General features: G+C 41.8%; 1 protein-coding gene across 1 annotated transcript in view; it reads left to right on the top strand.

Moving 5' to 3' along the window:
• The window catches only part of cacna1fb (calcium channel, voltage-dependent, L type, alpha 1F subunit), a 47,412-nt gene extending 37,073 nt beyond the window's left edge, over window positions 1-10,339 (top strand). The window contains exons 39-51 of the mRNA XM_085260367.1: window positions 51-153; window positions 2,398-2,499; window positions 2,591-2,721; window positions 3,797-3,928; window positions 4,041-4,095; window positions 4,225-4,444; window positions 5,298-5,405; window positions 5,509-5,645; window positions 5,721-5,833; window positions 5,906-6,104; window positions 6,189-6,251; window positions 6,971-7,071; window positions 7,157-10,339. Coding sequence (XP_085116493.1) covers window positions 51-153; window positions 2,398-2,499; window positions 2,591-2,721; window positions 3,797-3,928; window positions 4,041-4,095; window positions 4,225-4,444; window positions 5,298-5,405; window positions 5,509-5,645; window positions 5,721-5,833; window positions 5,906-6,104; window positions 6,189-6,251; window positions 6,971-7,071; window positions 7,157-7,420 — 1,728 coding nt within the window. The 3' untranslated portion in view covers window positions 7,421-10,339. The remainder of the gene's footprint in view (window positions 1-50; window positions 154-2,397; window positions 2,500-2,590; window positions 2,722-3,796; window positions 3,929-4,040; window positions 4,096-4,224; window positions 4,445-5,297; window positions 5,406-5,508; window positions 5,646-5,720; window positions 5,834-5,905; window positions 6,105-6,188; window positions 6,252-6,970; window positions 7,072-7,156) is intronic.
• Window positions 10,340-17,257: the final 6,918 nt, after the last annotated feature.

Here is a 17,257-nt window from a genome sequence, read left to right as displayed (position 1 = left end):
TTGGATTCAAGAGACTTAATTTAACTGGGAGCTATTTTTAACCATCTCAGCGTCTGGTAGCGATGAACATGCCTCTGAATGCTGATGGGATGGTGACCTTCAACGCCACGTTATTTGCTCTGGTTCGCACTGCCCTTAAAATCAAGACCGAAGGTATGTGATAGGTCTTTGCAGGAGCTGCTATAAACACACAGGAGTGATCCTGGACAAATTAAAGACTTCAGGAAATCATGGCTCCTCTTTCCTTTTCTGCCACAGCATTAAAAGGTTGACATTATTCAGGAAAACCTTTAGGTTTTATAGCTTTACTATCTGACAGCTACTAATGCATTTATAAACTAGCAGCAGCTAAGAGGGAGTCAGAAACTTCTCTGTAACTGATAATCAAATTTATAACATAAATCAGAGACTCATCTGCATATAAACTTACCTACAGTGGGGCAAAAAAGTATTTAGTCAGCCACCGATTGTGCAAGTTCCCCCACCTAAAATGATGACAGAGGTCAGTAATTTGCACCAGAGGTACACGTCAACTGTGAGAGACAGAATGTGAAAAAAAAATCCATGAATCCACATGGTAGGATTTGTAAAGAATTTATTCGTAAATCAGGTTGGAAAATAAGTATTTGGTCAATAACAAAAATACAACTCAATACTTTGTAACATAACCTTTGTTGGCAATAACAGAGGTCAAACGTTTACTATAGGTCTTTACCAGGTTTGCACACACAGTAGCTGGTATTTTGGCCCATTCCTCCATGCAGATCTTCTCGAGAGCAGTGGTGTTTTGGGGCTGTCGCCGAGCAACACGGACTTTCAACTCCCGCCACAGATTTTCTATGGGGTTGAGGTCTGGAGACTGGCTAGGCCACTCCAGGACTTTCAAATGCTTCTTACGGAGCCACTCCTTTGTTGCCCGGGCGGTGTGTTTTGGATCATTGTCATGTTGGAAGACCCAGCCTCGTTTCATCTTCAAAGTTCTCACTGATGGAAGGAGGTTTTGGCTCAAAATCTCACGATACATGGCCCCATTCATTCTGTCCTTAACACGGATCAGTCGTCCTGTCCCCTTGGCAGAAAAACAGCCCCATAGCATGATGTTTCCACCCCCATGCTTCACAGTAGGTATGGTGTTCTTGGGATGCAACTCAGTATTCTTCTTCCTCCAAACACGACGAGTTGAGTTTATACCAAGAAGTTCTACTTTGGTTTCATCTGACCACATGACATTCTCCCAATCCTCTGCTGTATCATCCATGTGCTCTCTGGCAAACTTCAGACGGGCCTGGACATGCACTGGCTTCAGCAGCGGAACACGTCTGGCACTGCGGGATTTGATTCCCTGCCGTTGTAGTGTGTTACTGATGGTGACCTTTGTTACTTTGGTCCCAGCTCTCTGCAGGTCATTCACCAGGTCCCCCCGTGTGGTTCTGGGATCTTTGCTCACCGTTCTCATGATCATTTTGACCCCACGGGATGAGATCTTGCGTGGAGCCCCAGATCGAGGGAGATTATCAGTGGTCTTGTATGTCTTCCATTTTCTGATGATTGCTCCCACAGTTGATTTTTTTCACACCAAGCTGCTTGCCTATTGTAGATTCACTCTTCCCAGTCTGGTGCAGGTCTACAATACTTTTCCTGGTGTCCTTCGAAAGCTCTTTGGTCTTGGCCATGGCGGCGTTTGGAGTCTGACTGTTTGAGGCTGTGGACAGGTGTCTTTTATACAGATGATGAGTTCAAACAGGTGCCATTCATACAGGTAACGAGTGGGGGACAGAAAAGCTTCTTACAGAAGACGTTACAGGTCTGTGAGAGCCAGAGATTTTCCTTGTTTGAGGTGACCAAATACTTATTTTCCACCCTAATTTACGAATAAATTCTTTACAAATACTACCATGTGAATTCATGGATTTGTTTTTCACATTCTGTCTCTCACAGTTGAAGTGTACCTCTGGTGCAAATTACTGACCTCTGTCATCATTTTAGGTGGGGGAACTTGCACAATCGGTGGCTGACTAAATACCTTTTTGCCCCACTGTAAATCTTTCTGGAATGTGACAATAAACCAAACAGACACAGATCTGAACCATTGTGTCGCAGTTTAGGCATTGTGACAGCAAAACTTCATCTCTCTATGGACTAATTCAAAGTTGCAGAAGCTGTTTGCTTTGCAGACTAAATTAAATAAATGAAAGTGTATCTTCATAAAGGATGCTGTTATGCAGTAATTTTAAATAGTGAAATTGATTGATTGGTCATCTTTTAGCTTCTCTGTATTATTGAGTTCTTAAAATCATTGAATCAATACAAAAATAGAAATGGGTCCCTGTTAATAAGCCACAAGCCTGTAAACACAGTAGCCTAGCCATAACTTTTATCGGATTTACCTCTTGCCAGGTATCCCTGAGCAGGAGAACGAAGAGCTGAGGGTGATCATCAAGAAGATCTGGAAGAGAATGAAGCCAAAACTTTTGGACGAAGTCATACCGCCACATGAAGGTACTCTTGCTGCTCACACGACGAGGTAGTACTGTTACTGCAAGTCTCAGCAGGAGTACTGCAGACTGAACTCTCTCTTCTCCATCCACAGAGGAGGAAGTAACTGTTGGGAAGTTTTATGCCACTTTCCTCATCCAAGACTACTTCAGGAAGTTCAGGAGGAGGAAAGAAAAGGGAGATCTGACCGGAGAGAACGACTCACCCAACCAGTCTGCTGTCCAGGTCTGTCTGTCTATTTACTGACAGAAGGCTGCAAAGCGGCAAGATGCAGACCAACAGTATCAGGCCATATAAGACAGGCAGCAGTAACCCAACATGTTTTTGTTCTTTTTTAATGACTGAAGAAACCAAAGCTCCAAACAACAGAGTTTAAATGTCCTGGGGTCTTGTTTGTGAGTAATGTGAAGGTAAAGCATGAGATTAACCCAAGAGTTTGTGATGTTCATTTCCTGCTGAGGAGAGCGCTGAACTGGAGGGCAAAGTTTCCAGTTTACCAGTCAATCTGCATCCCAGCACTGACCTACCATCATGAGATGTGGGTAGTTAAAAAAATAACGCTGAGGATAAAAGTGGCTGAAATGAGTTTCATGTGTAGGGTGGGTCGGTCAACTTTAGAGATGAGGTGAGGAGCTAAGACATCCATAGGTAGCTTGGAATATAATTGCTGCTCCTTGAAATAGAAAGAACCCAGTTGAGGTGATTAGATTAAATGAAACTTTATTAATCCCTCGGGTGGGTTCCTCCGGGAAATTCAGTAAATTCAGGTGGTGCGAGTAACTGATAAAAATTCCTCTTGGACATCTTTGGAGGTTTTCCAGACATGCCCAACTTGGTGGAGACACTTGAGAAGACCCAGAGGTCGCCCGAGAGATTATATAGCTCCTCTAAGCCTGGGAGCACCTCAGGAAGATCTTGAAAATGTTGCTGGGGAAAGCACATCTGGAATACCTGTTTCGCTTGCTAACACAATTTGGAATAATTACACGATGATGGATGGATGGGAAAGCTCCTAGAGAAAATTTAGAGGGTCCATGGATGAAGCTGAGGTCTGTACCAGTCTTGTTTTTGTTTGTTTATATTTTATCCTTCATCTCTGTTCTCCCATCACCTGAGGAGTGCTCAGAGTCACTCATTAATTCGGTCGTCAGTTGTGATGCTTTTGAGAGCTCTTAAACTGAATTAGAGTCCAACCAAAGCTTGAAGATGCCTTTAGGAAAGAAACTGGGATGTGTATTTGTGTATGATGCTGTTACAACAAGTATGTCTTCATGCATTTTTTTTTTGTGTTTCCGTGTAGCTCTGTAAAGCTGGTCTGAAGACTCTGCAGGATCTGGGTCCAGAGATGCGCCTGGCTCTGAACGAAGACCTGGAGGAGGAGGAGGAGGCCATGATGGAGGACGAGGAGATGGAGGAGAATTCTGCATATAAGGTCTTTATTCAGATTTACACACTTAAGCGTCTGACAAACTTCTCAACTTTTTCTTTTTAGAAAATACTTGAATGGGCCTTTAAAAGAGATTAAGTTTGTATTTTGCCTGCAGGCTGAAAATGGTTATGCAGAGAAAGATCGACGTGGCTCTTTACTGACACCTACTGGTAAATGACCAGTTAATTCGTTATCATCAGGCTGCATCATGTAACAACACAAAAGGATTTAAAATGTAAATGAGGAAAACAGTTGTGATTACATGACACTTAGTGTGTCAACCTCACCTTCTTTTGCAGGTCAGGGCGGTGTTGTGGGTGACGGCAGCGTCTCTAACGGAGGTCTGATACACCGGGTCGGGTCTCTCACCAAGATGGCAAACGGCAGCGATCACGACGAACATCTTCGCTGGGGAGACAGCGTGAGGTCATCCATTAATCGACATCCCTACCGCCGCTCATCCGTGAAGAACGGCCTGCTGGACCACGGCCACAAAAGACCGTCATACTCCAAACGAAGGTAGGTGGTCACACAACGGAAACCACTAAGGAAACGTGGCATTTACAGGTGTGACAGCCAATTACAGTCCCCCCCCCTCCAGGTGGTGGCAGCCCCAGCCCCTTACAGATCAATAAGAAACCCTTTAGAGAGAAATTGAGATCAGTTTTCCTTCAAGTGTCGTCTGTCACTGCTTGGTCACTGCTGCACTCTCAACTGGCTCATGCAAGCAAGACTACAAATTTACCATATTGGCTTTCTCCTGTGGGTTGTGACCTCCTCACCTCTCTCATCCTTTAACTTTGCACACTCCCACTGAGGTCTGCTGAGCAGATGCTCCTAACCTGACCTAAGGTCCACATTATAGCTCACAGAGCTGATGGAGTCTTTATGGCAAAAGCCCCTACATAGTGGAATAAACTGCACCTTCCCTTCAGGACCTCAACAAAACCAAAAGTTTTAACCCATTTTTATGCCTCAGCTGTAAAAGGCTGATGGGATGTTGTCATCACTGCGCGGGACAGCGTGGACACCCAGCTGCGTGAACACGAGAATGAGGCGACGTAGGATTTTCAAACTGATACCATAAGTGCACTTTAAGTGTGACGTTGAGCTCAAGGTCAGAGGTCAAGTTTTCTGAAGATCTTGTGAAGGCAATAACTCAAGAAGGAGGTGAGGGGTAGTACTGGCAGCCATCAGTATCTTTATTTATTCTGGCTGCTTTCTACTTCTATGGTTTTACTCTTTTTGTGTATTTTAATATGTTGTGTTGCTCTAATGTTATCTCATTTTATTCTATGAGCTGTACAGTTAAATGTTTTTAATTATGCTTCTAAATAACCTGACTTAATTTGACACTTTCTGTGACCTGTAGAAGGGACTCACGGGACAGATTGTGGAGGAACGGAGACATGGAGGCTTGTGGCGAGCAGGGTTACTACAGCAGAGAAGAAGACAATGACAGCATCACCTCCAGAGAAAGGTACACGTTAGCTTTGATGTCACCCTCAGAGGCGACTGACATTTCTGGAGGGCACACATCGACATAGTGGAAGACCGATTCATTTTCCTTTGTGTGTTTGCAGACATTATCCTGATGAGCCTCCTCTGTACAGAGACCATTACGATGGCCACGCCTCCTATACCAACAGTAGCTATGGTAATGGCTACAGCGAGGGGAGGAGGACGACCAGAAGACGCCTACTTCCTGCCACACCCACAGGTGACACGATGTCCCAGAATCCTCTCTGCAGCGTAACTGCATCATCACACCTCATATGAGTTTTTTGTTTATCAGGTCGGAAGCCGTCGTTTAACATCCAGTGCCTGAGGAGGCAGGGCAGCAGCGACGACCTACCGATCCCCGGGACCTACCACCCGACATCGCCGCCGCGTCGCACGTGCACACAGGTAAAACACACAGCAAGCACACACACACAAATCTCTCTTCTTCAGTGAAATCAAACACTCTCCTCTCCTCAGCAAACGTTCAACAGCTTCGAGTCTCGTCACTCCTCCGGTCGCTCCATGGCGGCCTCCTCGGCATCCTGGGCGAACCCTTGCCCTCGCCGCGGTCGCCTCCTCTATGCTCCTCTAATCCTGGTGGAGGAGGAAGGAAGCCCACCCTGGGGAGGAGGAGGAGGACCTGCGGGTGAAATAAAGAAGGCAGGAGCAGGAAGAGGTGAGGACACCACATTTTTGTTGATTTTAGCCGCACTGTAAACGTGTTCCTGTGGTTTAAAGTCGCACCTTTCTCATCCATCAGGTGTCAGCGTGACAGGTGCGGCACCCAGACCAGCCTGGTACGGCGGCCCTGCGGGGACATCAGGTAAGAGGGACGAACAAATGCACACTAAGATAGTTTTTACACACAAACTCTAGACAGTGTTGCGGCATCAGGTTGAATTTCAGAAATCAGTTGAACTTGAAAATGTATCCTCCTCCTCTTTTTTAATTAGGCAGTGAAAACTGTTATTCTGGCAGTAACCGCAGACAGCCTCTGGGAGAAAGATGCAGTTAGCAGGTCAGCAAAGCATAAACTGACAGCAGCTCTGGCACAGTTACAGGCCTGCCTCCTGTGCAGGGCCTGAATGCTAATGCTGCTGGCCCAAGTTCAGAGGACACATAGTGGTGGAGCAGCGGAGGACCAGAGTGGGCACAGAGGGAAACCGTCTGTGCCCTTTGATATCATTTGTGGAGGGAAAAGGTGCATCAAAATTTTAAGATTATTTGACACTACACGTAGACCCCTGACAAAAAGAACGGCCTCTTTTTGTCATTTTTAAGGATATTAGAAATTTACCGACTTGATCAATAACGTTTCTCTAAAGAACGCTCACATGTACAGCAGGTTGCACAGGTGTATCTGCTGTGCTGTAACTGCAGAGATGTAACATCCAAAGTCAGTGCTGTAGTTAGATTCTTTGTGCGTTTGTGCCATCAAACTGTGTGCATACTCTTGGGTAGGGAGCAGGCCTCCAGGCCAGTTTGTGTCCACGGCCTGTGGTCACGCTCCGTGTCTGAATGTGTCACGTGATTGTGTTGCAGCTCCACCCCCATACAGGGCGTACACAACCCTCAGAGTCCCCTCTCACCTTGGAGCACCGTTCACTGAGAAAAGAGGGTCAGCTGACAGTCTGGTGGAGGCGGTAAGAACTGACTGCTGATTGATCTCTGATCAGTTTCTGTGTCCAGAATCAGCGATTTATCCCGGTTGTGTTAATCTCCGCGCAGGTTCTGATCTCAGAGGGCCTCGGTCTTTACGCTCGAGATCCAAAGTTTGTGGCATTTGCGAAGAGGGAGATCGCTGACGCGTGCCACATGACAGTGGATGAGATGGAGTCGGCTGCCAGCGACCTTCTTGGCTCAGGGAGCCACAGCTTTCTCAGCAACGCTGCCAGCGACCAAGCTGCGCTCTATAGCGATGAGGAGCCAATCAGGACAGGCCATGACGAGGATGAGCTGGCTGATGAGATGACCTGTGTGACATCATTCTGAGGCTCTGGACCAATCAGGATAAAGATGGAGATGGGACATTTGCAATCAGCAGGAGCCATGTTTAGAATGTGACTTCCAGGACACCAAACCAGTTAGAGGAAGGAGTCGGGGAGTAGTTAATTTAAAGTTTTGGTGAATGAGGAGAGATCGAGGTCACTGTTGAAGGATGGATGAAGAGTATGGAGGGATCGGGAGAAGGAACGAAATCAAGGGAGAAGGAAGAAAATAAAAAAGGATGGAAATCTGGATACAAAGGACAAATGGAAGAAGGGAAGGAAGAACAAATGTTAAGAAAGGGTTAAAAATGTCACAAGTTAGGAAAACAATGAAAGCAAGTGGGAAAATAGAAAAAGAAGGATGAGATGAGAAACAAAGAGGGACATGAGGGTTTTTTTAAAAAAAGAAAATGTTGACTTGAGAGGCGACTCCTGCCAACACTCAAGTCACTGACTAGCTGAGGGGCAGGAGGGCCTAGGCAGACAACACAGCAGCTTCCGGTGACTCCGGGAATTTTTTGGTGGCCTTTTCGGAGACAAAGTCTCTCTAAAGGTTTAAAAGGTTAAACAGGTTTACTCCAGTTCACTCTGCATCAATTCAGATGTGTGCCAGTGACTCAAACAACAAAGTAGAAATAAAACTTTTCACTTTTGCAACCTGTTTGTCCAAAACGTCGCCGCCAGCTCAAAGTGATCCAATGCCAGCGAGCATGGAAAATATGTATTGCTGATAAAATGTGCTGTAGTAAAATGAGAGGAAACCAAACACAAGTCCTGATATTATACTTATTACATATTGTTTCAATGACTGCAGGCAGTTTTTCACATGACAGTTGGAGTGGTGTGCGATGTAGAGCCATAGACTGTAAATGAAAGATGAACAGAGCCTCAATGACATCGTCCACTTGCCTTGAAGCAAGCCAAGCAGAGCATTAATGACTACCCTGTTGCAATATCATTTTTTACTTTAAACCCATCAGGAACGTATGTAATGATAATTTAAGAGAGCCATAGGGTAATACTTCTATACCCCGGTGGACATTAGAAGGATAAAATTTGAATATGATACAATTTTAGTGACATAACACGAATACATTTTTAAATGTTTTTTGTCAGACTTAAATGCTATTTTAACTAAATTGTGAGTAAACTAGCAAAAGAGAATATAAATGAATGTTAATAATATAATTTTTACTATTATTTTATCACAAAGGTTTTAGCTATTGACAACTGCAAAGCACCTCAGCATTTTATGTTACATTTAGACACAGAAAATACACAAAAGGTTATGAGTTCAGATACATTTAATACCATAGTTAACCAGCTGATTAAGAATTAGCATTATGCTGTTGTTAGCCTAAAATGCAAACTGGAACTTCTGATAAAAAATTGGCATGTAATACTTTGTCAGATACTAAATTATACAACCACTATCATGTATACTTACTATATACTTATAAAACTCTATAATACATGTCATAATTTAATAAAGATTAGCAAGTTGCTGGGTAGCTAAGCTAAGTGCTGACTTCTGCTAACCACTAACGGTTGCGTACAGATTTAGTTTAGCGCTAGCTAATACTCAGTACCTTTGCTTGTCTTTACTTTCTGTCTTTAGTTTATGTTATATAATGTCACAGTCAGATAAAGTTTAATCCGTGTAACTTCACGGATATCTTTAAACAACAGACACACCAAACAATTAGCGGCAGTACAGTTCACCAGCACTGGTGCTGCCCCTCTTTAGGCTTAAGGCACTTAAAAATGGCCAGTATTGATAAAGCTACTCTAATGCAGTCTCTGAATGAAGCCGATGAGCTGGTAATGAGAAGGCAAGGTTTATGCAGTAACACAATAATGCTAATAAAAATAAAGCAACTGAAGCAAATGAATACGAGCTAGCTGTGTTCCCATCTTGTTAGCAGATGATTTAATCATTTGAATGATAGCAGAAAGAAGAGGTTAACGTATAAACTGGATAAATCTTTTAACATTTTGCTGAAATTGTTGATCAAAAAAGTTCTCGTGGCAGAATAATTTTTTCTTCAGAAGATGCAGAAATAAAAACATTGTTTTCTTCCATAGCATTTATTTATTTTTCCAAGTGCTCATGTCAAAACTCCACCTATATGTCAGTGTAATTAATAATCCATTTGTATGTTTTTGTAAACATGAATTTAAGAAAAGAGGAATTGAAGTAAAATTATAAATATGGAAGAATTAAGGGAAAAAGTTTAAAATTTAATGTGTCAAAGTCAAAGGAGAGGTATCCTTGAACTTCCATTGATAGGTTTGTGCAGTGAGTAAGGAAAATGTGACTGAGGCTGGGAACGAGACGCTTGTGATGAAGAAGCATAAATAAGTGGAGCATAAGCTGAGCTTCATTTAGTTTTCACAGTCACAGGTTTTGTATCAGGACTGTTGATGTGTTTGATGTTGCTGTTGAAGGATGTGCTCTGTGATTCGTACAGCTGTGGGGAACATTTTATTTCTCATGTTTCATTAACGTGTTTTAATGAAAGTCTTATCTACACACAAAGACCTGAAAAGACTTTGCTTTTGTTTGTTTTTTTATTTGTCAGGAGTGTGTTTGTTTGATGTATTCAGCTTTTCTTATTTCAGATGTTTGATATTTTTTATTGACTTTCACAGAAAGGACGGGATTTCCGTTTCATTCGTGCCGGCCAGCAGTCCAGTGGTGTTTATGTCTCTTCTGAACTTTTGTGTTTTCGTCTTTTTCTCTTTTTTTCCATTCTTTTTTCTTTCCAACAGTTTGCACAGTTTCCCAGCAGTTAAGGGCTTTTAATTCCACACCTGGATTTTCTCCTCACAACGCCCTCAGACATTAAACTACCATGTTCAGCTGAGAAACAGCTCTGTCTGAACCTTCATTTACCTCAAATAAAGACTGAAAACAACCTACTGCCGGACTCTTCTGTGTTAATATTCATACCCAGTGCACAATACTGTAAGACAGCACACTTAAAACAACTTGTTTTATCTTATTCGAGAGAGACTTGACCCAGTTGGCACTCATGCAAACTCACAGCATATAAAAATGCAGAACATATACAGCAGGATGTACAACAATCTATATCTAACATTTTTCTGCAAATTATTCAATGCGAAAGTATCTGGTAAGTACGGTGGCCCCTAGAGACAAAGCATGAACAAACTCCAAAACACTTACAAACTCCAAAACACAACAGAAGTGCTGCAGGACGCTAGGGGCAGTGTTGAGCTCGATTTGCAAAATAAACGGCAAGTTTGTTGCAAACACATGGGCTGTGTCCCAATTCAGGGGCTGTGTCCCAATTAAGAGACCGCACGCTTGAAGTACGCGCACTACGCGTACTACGTACGGTGCGTAGTACGTAGTACGAGAAGTGCGGAAGTGAGAGGCTTGTGAAATGGGACGGTCTAGCCTCCGTCGCGCTGTTCAGGTTGCCTAGCAACCATGATACTAACCGCGAGAAACGTTTCATGCAGCATTGTTTGACAGAAATGAAGGAGAGAAAATGTTTTGTTGGTCATTCATTTTTTATGACATAACTTTGATTAGCTGAGCATCTGAGGCTGAGACCATGGGACTGTAAAACATGATTGTTGGGCTTCATTTCTGTACTGAACTGATACTAACTAATATTAGCTAGTAAATAACAATTAGCTAATGTTGTTCATGAGACTAAAGTCATCTCACTGTGGTAATGAATATATATATATATATATATATATATATATATATATATATATATACATATACATATATATATAGATATATATATATATATTACAGGATATATTACAGCAGTGAGCTTGAACTCTGGGTCAAAGATTCAAGTTGCATTTATTTATATTACCTATCACCTTAAATCTTCACTCAAAGACAAGTATCTTTGACAGTGTATAGATGTATTATACATAACAGACAAATATTGTTTGTTTAATATGTTGGCATTACATTACATTTGGCTCATTGCTTACATATATGTATAAAAAGAAAATGTACAAGCTGTGAAAACTGTTTCTGATAGAATGAAGAGTAGACTGATATATTAAATATTCCTTTATTGGGTGAGAAAATCAGACCATGTCATAACTGCTTTAAGTCATACAGAATAGATATCAGAGCCTTAAACAGGCTGACGTCTGCTAAATGGGTCAAACTGGGCAGAAAGTCTACAAACACATAACATCCTTATAGAATATGATGTAACACTATAGATCAACTTAGCTCAGAATATATAAAGCATATAAACAGTTACAGCAATATGATGCAACAAACACAGCAGTGCTACTGATCCAAAATACTCAAAGCTTCATAGAACTGAAACAAACATTTATTTTTAGCTCCATTCTGCTGCTGATACATACTTTAGGTTTCTGAATATTAAACTTGTTGCTGCCTTTCATAGTGTGTAACTTGAAGGCCCTGAGTACTTTCTCCCACACTGAAAACACTGGGATGATAACATTATTTGAACATTACCTAATAAGACTGATTCAGGACAGACAATTAGTTATTTTAAACTTTCCTAGCAGTCCTTCACAAACAGGGAACAGTCTGTCTATTCTCTCCATCTGTCAGCTGCTGCTGGCTCTTCCTCCTCCTCTTCCTCACACACTGCTGAGTTTGTCCTGGTGGATCATCAGGGCTGCAAAGCCTCACAGATGATGTGCAGCAGTGGGTCCCTCAGTCTGTCCTCACTCTGGACACTTGCAGTTGTCACACATGGAAATCAAATGTGTGATAAGCTGCAGGATTCAAACACAAGTGTAACTTATAAACACATGTTCATACTTTTATTCCACAATCAGAGAGAAAGAAACAGAGAGAGAGTGCAGGACAGACAGACAGGTGACAGTCTCAGGTGTAGACACTGCTACAAAACAGCACCAGAAAAGCAGGATTTAGTGTTTGTGTTATTACGAGTGCTAAACAGGAAGAGTTCCCAGATGGTACAGTGGACACAGGTACTTCCTGGCTTGTGTAGTTACTAGGTAACAAAAGCTCATCACGGCCCCTAGTGTCCTGGAGCACTTCCGTTGTGTTTCAGAGTTTGCATGTGTTTTGGAATTTGTAAGTGCTTTGTCTCTAGGGACCACCGTAGGTAAGAAACTACAGTCAGAGGAGTTCAGCCGGTACCAGGAAGTTTATAACTTTGTAAAAAAAAAAAAAAAAAGGAAACTGCTTTTGCTAGTTTTGTTCACCCTTCAGTGAAATTTGGCCTCATACTTTCATTTCTAGTTTAAGTTAGACTCTTAAAACATTTCAACCTAAATAAAATTCTTGTGGATTCTTGACACTTTAACTAACTAGTGCACACATGGCCACGCTACAGTCCACGAATAAAGACTGTGTTAGTTGATGTGATGTAATTCTGATACTGATATCCAAAGTAAGTATATTTAATATTTACCAAGATGTTTTTGTGGCGAAATGAAAACGATACCCTGCTTAAAGGTGGAATAGGTTCATAAACTACAAACAGATCAATTGTTGGTAGGTGTTTGCCAGGCAACGTGATGACCTGATAATATTTGATATTAATGTGATTGCTCAACTCCTGATCACATAGGAGTCGTCTGTGGACAGATAGATTTTCTTGTATTATAATAAGATCCAGTCTGATGTCCACAGGGACGTGTGCTCTCTCCCTTATTATTTATCCTCTACACAAATGTGTGTCAGAGCATCATTAGGATAATGAGAACAATCGTGTCCCAGTCCTGAATAATTTTCTTAAATAATGCGATGAGTCTCGTCTTCAGTCTAACTAATACAAATGATATGATCACTGATTAATAGAAAATGTCATATACAAGAGGTCACGTGTGTTAAGGGTCAGATGGTGGAATGTGTTTGGTAATCATATCTCTCTAGCAGGAGCTTTTGTGTTAATTTGGGTTCGGCTTCTGCGGCCACTCTGCCATGGGGTGTACCGCAGGGATCTATTCTTGGACCACTACTGTTTTCATTATATCTCTTTTTTTTTCAGTCCCAATTGTTCCTCTGGTACACCAGATGTTGACTTTGCTGTTCTGACCCCTCACCCTTACTAATCTTGGGGTAAAAATCGACACTGCATCTAGTTTTGATGGCCACGAAAAAGGAGTGCTCAAATCTTCATTCTATTACCTCAGACGTCTGTCGAAGGTTAAGCCTTTTTTTCCCCAGGCGCGACTTGGAAACTGTCATCCATGCTTTTATAACCTCACACTTGGATTACTGCAAATCCCTTTTAACAGGGGCTGGCCAGGCCATTCTGTCACGCCTGCAACTGGTGCAGAATGCTGCAGCACAGTTTTTAACTGGTAAAAGAAAATTTGAACATATTAATCTGGTTCTGACCTCCTTACACTGGCTTCCAAATGAATATAGAATCTATTTTAAAATCATTTTACTTTTAGTTAAAACAGAATACATTTAGTTATTCTGTTTTAAGAAGTAATTGAGTTGTTGAGAAACTGCTTTTTCAATGATCTCACTTAAAAATGGGACATTTGAGATCGGCCTGTAGTTGTTCATTTGTGTCTTGTCAAGATTGTCCTTTTTCAGTATAGGTTTGATTACAGCAGTTTTTAGTGGTTCTGGAAACACACCTGACATTAAAGAAAAGTTGACGATCTGTAACAGGTCTGACTCCAAAGTCTTTGAGACCTTTTTGAAAAAACTTGTTGGCAGGACATCTAAACAGCAGGAGGAGGAGTTCAGTTGACCTAAGATGTCCTCCAGGTCTTTGCTGTTAATAGGTTGAAACTGTTTCATGGTGTTTAAACAGTTTTTCGGTGGACACAGTACACATCCTGGATCTGCTGTTGATGTACCAACTGCTTGTCTTTGGATTTTTTCTGTGAAGAATTTGGCGAAGTCATTGCAGGCCATTGTCGAAATTCAGCTGCCACTGGCACAGGAGGGTTTGTTAGCCTGTCAACTGTAGCAAATACGACCCGAGCATTATGACTGTTTTTGGTGATGATGTCAGAGAAGTAGGACCTCCTTGCACTCCTCAGTTGTAAATTATAATTGTGAAGTTTCTCTTTATAGATGTCATAGTGAACCTGGAGGTTTGTTTTTCTCCATCTGCGCTCAGCTTTCCTACACTCTCTTTTTTCATTTTTCAGCAGTGTGGAGTTTCTCCATGGAGACTTTTTCCTTCCAGAGATAACCTTCACCTTAATGGGAGCAATAGTGTCCATTACATTTAACATGTTAGCATTGAAGCTATTGACGAGCTCATTGACTGAACCTCTGGACAGGTCAGGTGTTAATGGGAAGACCTGGTTAAAGATCTCACTACTGTGTTCAGTTATACACCGTTTTGTGATCACTGCTGTTGATATATTTGTGTGGGCTGAAATTTTATGGTATTCTAAATATTTTGGACAATTATTCATTATTATAGTGTTTATATTGACTCTGCTTTCCTCTGTGTCATAGTTTAAATATTTATCTGTAAAGAGCAGAAACTCTCTCATTCAAACAGGCTGATTGGTGAATCCCAGATGGACCCAGACCGGCTGGATCAATTTTACTTGTCGACTTGCAGCCTCAGCTCGCGTCATTCTTCCTTCTGGACACGGCTTCGAGTCCCAAAGTGCAGAACAGCATGGTATAAACACGGCAGCTTTCCTGCAGCAGGCCTCATTCAGAGAAAGAGACTGTGGCTTTGATCTCCTACCTGACGCTGTGTGAATTATTTATGACTATTTTACTTCTTCATTAAGTCGCATTATGCTCATCTGTTTGTTTGTTTTTGAAAACATGCATGTGAGGATAGATGGCTGTGCCTGTGGATGCTAATAAAGGAATCTGAACAATGCACCTTTGTAAATATATGATGATAAATAATATAGGTGTATGTTAATTCTCAGAGTGGCTTTGTCCACTGCTTCAAAAACATGTTGTAAAAATGAACTTAAACCAAAGGATATGTGGGACATTTTTTACTTTTAATTTCATTGATTTTATTTTCTATTTGTCACGGAAACATCATTGTCATCAGGAAAAAGATACCTTTTAATAAATGCAGATACTGGTTCATTTTGCCTGCGGTCCATGGGCAGGTACAGACTATATTAAATGAAATCTGATGTATTTATTGTTGCAACTAAACTGCATTTTGGTCACCTCCATTATCTTGTGTTAAATGTGTTTTAGTGTGGTCACCGTATTGTTACAGGGCAAACATTTTTCTCAATGCGTGTTGATAGAATAAGGAGCTGTGTGCCTTAGAACTCCTGGAGCTTTCAGTGAGTTTCCCCCTTGAATGCTTTTTGGTCCCCCACCCACTAAAATCCTGGAAGCAACCCTGGTGGTTAAACGAAGAGATGCATAAACTCACAGCTAAAATAGGGGATGCTGCAGTATAAATTTATATTTTTATTCTCATCAGAAAAGTAGCTTCCAAGTGTTGTCTTGACATCAAATGTATGGATGAAATGCAGACTGAATTTTTTCAACTGCCCAGTCTGTGTTAGAGACATGCATATTACTGAGATCCTTCAGAGTTTCCCAATCTTATCTTGAAAAAGTCCAAACTCTGTTTGAAGGTTGGGTTTGTTACAAAGGATCAAAACCCACCACTGTAAAATAACATTACAAAAACATGTAGCATAAAATATTACAAGGGCCTACCTGTGAAACAAAATGTGTCACTATTGTACCTACCTGTGTGGAGTGACAGGTCTGACCCAGTCTGATGTGGTCTGAGCTCCCTCTGCTGGCTGACTGAAGGATGAGCTCCAGTTGAAAGAAGGAAGGAAGGAAGGATGGAAGGATGGAAAGGATCACTCACTCAAAATCCGTCTTTCAGCCCTAACTGGAGCTCAGCTAGCTCATTTGATTCAAACAGAATTAACAGCCCATTTCCATCTGTTGCCATTTCCATGACACACACACCAAACCAGCAGACATAGCCTGTTGCCATTGTTGCACAAAGGTCAGGGAAACCTGTGCCACCTGAAAGCCATGACATAATCTTCCCTCTGCCAGGGATACCACATGACCACACGTAAAACCCCACCTTCCAGGTTCCTCATTGGCAGATATGCGTGTGATTGGTTGTTTTAAATGTTTTCTACTCTTTATCTGTTTCACTTTAAACCTTCTCCTGTATTTATAAAGCCTATAAACCACCATATCTAGGAACAGCTGGAGGTTTTACCTCTTTAGAGTCACTTCAGCCCAAATTATCTTGAGAAGGGGAAGGGGCGGGGAGGTCATATAAGGGCTGGGTGTGTTCTCCAACTCATTTGTCTGATCTGTGCCATCCTGACACACCTGCAAGTCTGTTTGAAATGATGCTGCTAATTGCTACAAGAATTTATTGTTTGTCCTTTGACTTAAAAACTGCCACTCTGAGATTTGGGGTCACTTTGAAAAGCCCTTGTTTTGACAGAAAAGTATGTTTGAGCTAATATGACGTTAAATTCACAGGTGATTTTTATGTAATATCTTTAGGGGAGTACGTAGTGTTTTAGGGTTTTTTTGTTTGTTTGTTTGTTTTTATTCAAATCCAGTGAGTTAAAATGCTAACCAGAGATGCTTGCACACACTGATGAGTGTCTGGCACATCAGCATTTATGGGTTTAATTATGACGTCATGGTCAACAGCTCCATGCAGTAAAAACTTCCCCCTCAAAATGAATAAAATGAATACAGCATACCACCTGTACACACTACTCCCTTCATGAGCAGCACCATTTGGTTCTTGCAGACTTCTTGTCTTCTTGGTCAGCACGCACCAGGTCGGGTTAAAGCCTGTGTCTTCTCTTCTGTGAAGGGCGTAGTGCACACCATAGCAGGAAGTCATAAGTGGTGTCTTTAATCGGCACCACA

Source organism: Mchenga conophoros, linkage group LG20 (assembly GCF_057382185.1).
Source record: "Mchenga conophoros isolate Kocher_MC1m ecotype Shallow Benthic linkage group LG20, M_conophoros_male_GT1.1, whole genome shotgun sequence".
NCBI classification, from domain to species: domain Eukaryota; kingdom Metazoa; phylum Chordata; class Actinopteri; order Cichliformes; family Cichlidae; genus Mchenga; species Mchenga conophoros.
Note: the sequence above shows the minus strand (reverse complement) of the source record. Positions and strands in the feature narration are given on the sequence as shown.